A 2,923-nucleotide genomic window follows, 5' to 3' on the forward strand; every position below is an offset into this window, starting at 1 on the left:
TATTGATTCATTACTTAATAAGCTACTAAATTCTTTACTTCCAAGTGTAAAACTTTGTGTTATACTTTGTTTCCCAAGAAGTCCTCTTTGCTGAATTAAAATTATAATCCAAAGAATGATATGAATGTTCTGAATTTTTAGGAGAGATACCTAGAATTGTTATGGGGAAAAAAGCATAGGTAAAAAAACACATAATTTGTTTAGCTTCAAATGACTCTTCAATGTTATACTTTACTCACAATCATTCTCAATTGAGTTGTTCTCAGACTCAGCTACTTCTTGAAAGTTATCTTCAATATTGAAGTCAGTAGCTCTTTTGGAAAAACTTTCTTTACCTGGGAACTAGAAACAGAGATCAATTTATTAGACAGCAGTAACTGGTAACAGCTTGACAGTGCTGAGACTTTAACTCCTGCACTACCAGGGAGGCCCCGAGTAGTTATCTTTGGGGAGAATGCAAAGAGTAAGGATTGAAAGGGGTGAGGGTGGGATAGAAGGGGGCTCCTTGGGTGCTGGTAATGCTCCATTTTCCAAGAGTGGTAATTCACTGAGCTGGACCCTTGTGGTCCAGCTGTGCATGCACTATGCTTCAATATCAAAGGGGACATGTTTGGTGAAATTTCTAACAGATACTGTTTCGGACACACACACATCATTCTTTCTCCATGACTTCTACTTTCATGCCCCAGATTTGCATCTGGCAGCAAAATGAGTATTAGAGATCGACAGAAAATACTAGAAAAAAAAAAAATCTACTAACTGCTAAATATATTTCCTTTATGTAATCTATCTGCTGTCATGAAATCCTTGTTTTTTCTGAAGTAAAGAGTAATCCTTTGAATTTCTAATCCTAAAAAGGCAGAAAATCTCTCCAATAAGTTGTTTTTGTGTGAGACTGATTCAAGATATTATGCTTATTGTCAATTTACCATACTCCTTTTTAACTTGCAACTATATAAACATTAAAATCTGTTCTTTACAAACTTTAACACTGTCATCAAGAAAATGATTTGGCAAGACACAACTATAAAAATAGTTTTACCTGCAAGTCAATCTGCATACAGGTGCTGGGCAACTTTGGTGTCAAACAATGAGTTTTTGTCATACAGTTCCCATATGCAACACTCTCGGGGAAGTGACCGCTTGCCAGCTGGGAGCTGGGCCTTCTGACCATCACTGCACTGCTAGCTGATCCTCTCACTTGGTGTCCTTGGAACTCAACAGGCTACAGGTAAATTATTAAAAGTGGAAGAGTATAAGTAAACATTGACAATGTTTATACAGAATTTCTATTAGATACTACTTGATATAGAAGACTACTAAAGGACTAATGATGAAAACCAAGAAACATTCCTATCATCCTAAACATACGTTAAGGGCAACTAATTAAAGTACATTGATTGAACTGAATTCAAGTTCCACTTTAATAAGTGATTTGTTATATTAATAGCCCGGGGATGGGCACAGCAATAACGGGGTGATTAAGCCAGCAACTTGGCTGCTCCTATCTCCATGCCCACTTTCTACAATACAGTTTTCCTGTATAGACTTACACATACTACAGTGAAGTTTCTTATTTGTGTGCAAACTGAATTGTAAGCTCTTTGAGGGCAGGAGACTTGTTTCATTGGCTTATCACCTGCATTTAACGCTGCTTAGCAAGTCGGAGGCGATCATTAGCATATAATAAGGGAAGAACAGGAAGGAACATAGGAAGCACTTTCCTTGGCTCACAGGTTTTGTAAACTAGCAGGCAGAAGTGATGATGCTCTCTGTCTCTCTCAGTTAGATCTGGGACGAGCGCCCTAAAAGCAAAAGCCAGGGGGTAGGGTTCCCCACAGGCCTGTACCTTGAGAGGTCTTGCATCTCCTCGGACCAGGTGGGCGCTTACGCTTCAAATGGCTCTCTGCTGCCCTCTTGCGGGCGCTAGGATGTTTCCTTCTCCCACGGTGACAAAGCCCACCCAGACTGTGGACCCGTGGGATTGCTAATAGAGCCAAAGGGATTTACCCAAACAATTGCTTTATTTCCCACTGATAAACTAGAAAAATTAGAATAATTTATAATCTGAATGTGTTCTCATTTTAAAATGAAGACCCTAAATCACATGTTTGAAAGGAAAATCCAATCCAAAGTGCCCTTATATGGACTTGTTGAAATTATTCAGAATTTAAAAAGATAGCTCTTTCAGTGAAGAGTATTTATTTTCTTTTTTCTCTCCTCTCAGGTGTAGTCCCCGTAAAATTCCTACCACCAAGTCCCCCGTGAACCATCACCATAGTCTCTTGTGCTCTTTCCGCCCATTTTAACCCCTCTTCCTTTCCTGGCCCTACTGAGTGTCTGACTTATAGTTCCCTGCAAGTTTTGTCCTTTTTTCCCCCCGATCCTTTATTTGGTGCTTCTATATTCCTATCAATGAAGAGTATTTCACCTACTAAGGCTGTTTGTTTGATAGGAAAACACATTCTCTACAGAGGCCTTGTTTTCTATGCTGCCTTAGATCTCTTCTTTCAGGAAAACTTCTCCACATCCAATCATAAGCTGAAGTGATGGAGACTGAGTTAATGGCCATAAAATCTTCATTTTGTTGTCTCCAGAATATTCACTAATTGTACTTTACATGTCTTTGAGTCTAACTCTCTCCTCTCTCTCCAACCCCACACAGTTTAGTGCCTTAGTAACAGAAGACTAAAAATGTGAGACTTTTTAGTCTACTGAAAAGTCTTTTGCTCTTAAAACCAGGTTAATTCATATTAACGAAAATCCTGATACATGTGGAGAATAAACAGCGAAACAGTTGATTACAAAATAAGTGTTCTTCTTCTCCAAAGAGGAAATGCAGATGGCCAACAAACATATGAAAAAATGTTCAACATCACTCGTAATAAGGGAGATGCAAATTAAAACCACAATGAGATACCAC

The 2,923-nt window shown here is 38.7% G+C and overlaps 1 protein-coding gene across 1 annotated transcript in view; it reads right to left on the bottom strand.

The window, feature by feature from the left end:
• Positions 1-2,923, bottom strand: part of ZGRF1 (zinc finger, GRF-type containing 1) — a 38,310-nt gene that overhangs the window by 18,255 nt on the left and 17,132 nt on the right. Inside the window, exons 9-10 of the mRNA XM_004686482.2 lie at positions 1,043-1,225; positions 240-342 (exon numbers count right to left, since the gene is read on the bottom strand). Of these exons, the coding sequence (XP_004686539.1) occupies positions 240-342; positions 1,043-1,225 (286 nt within the window). The remainder of the gene's footprint in view (positions 1-239; positions 343-1,042; positions 1,226-2,923) is intronic.

This window comes from Condylura cristata, unplaced genomic scaffold (genome assembly GCF_000260355.1).
Source record: "Condylura cristata isolate star-nosed mole 26May11 unplaced genomic scaffold, ConCri1.0 scaffold00021, whole genome shotgun sequence".
Lineage (NCBI taxonomy): Eukaryota > Metazoa > Chordata > Mammalia > Eulipotyphla > Talpidae > Condylura > Condylura cristata.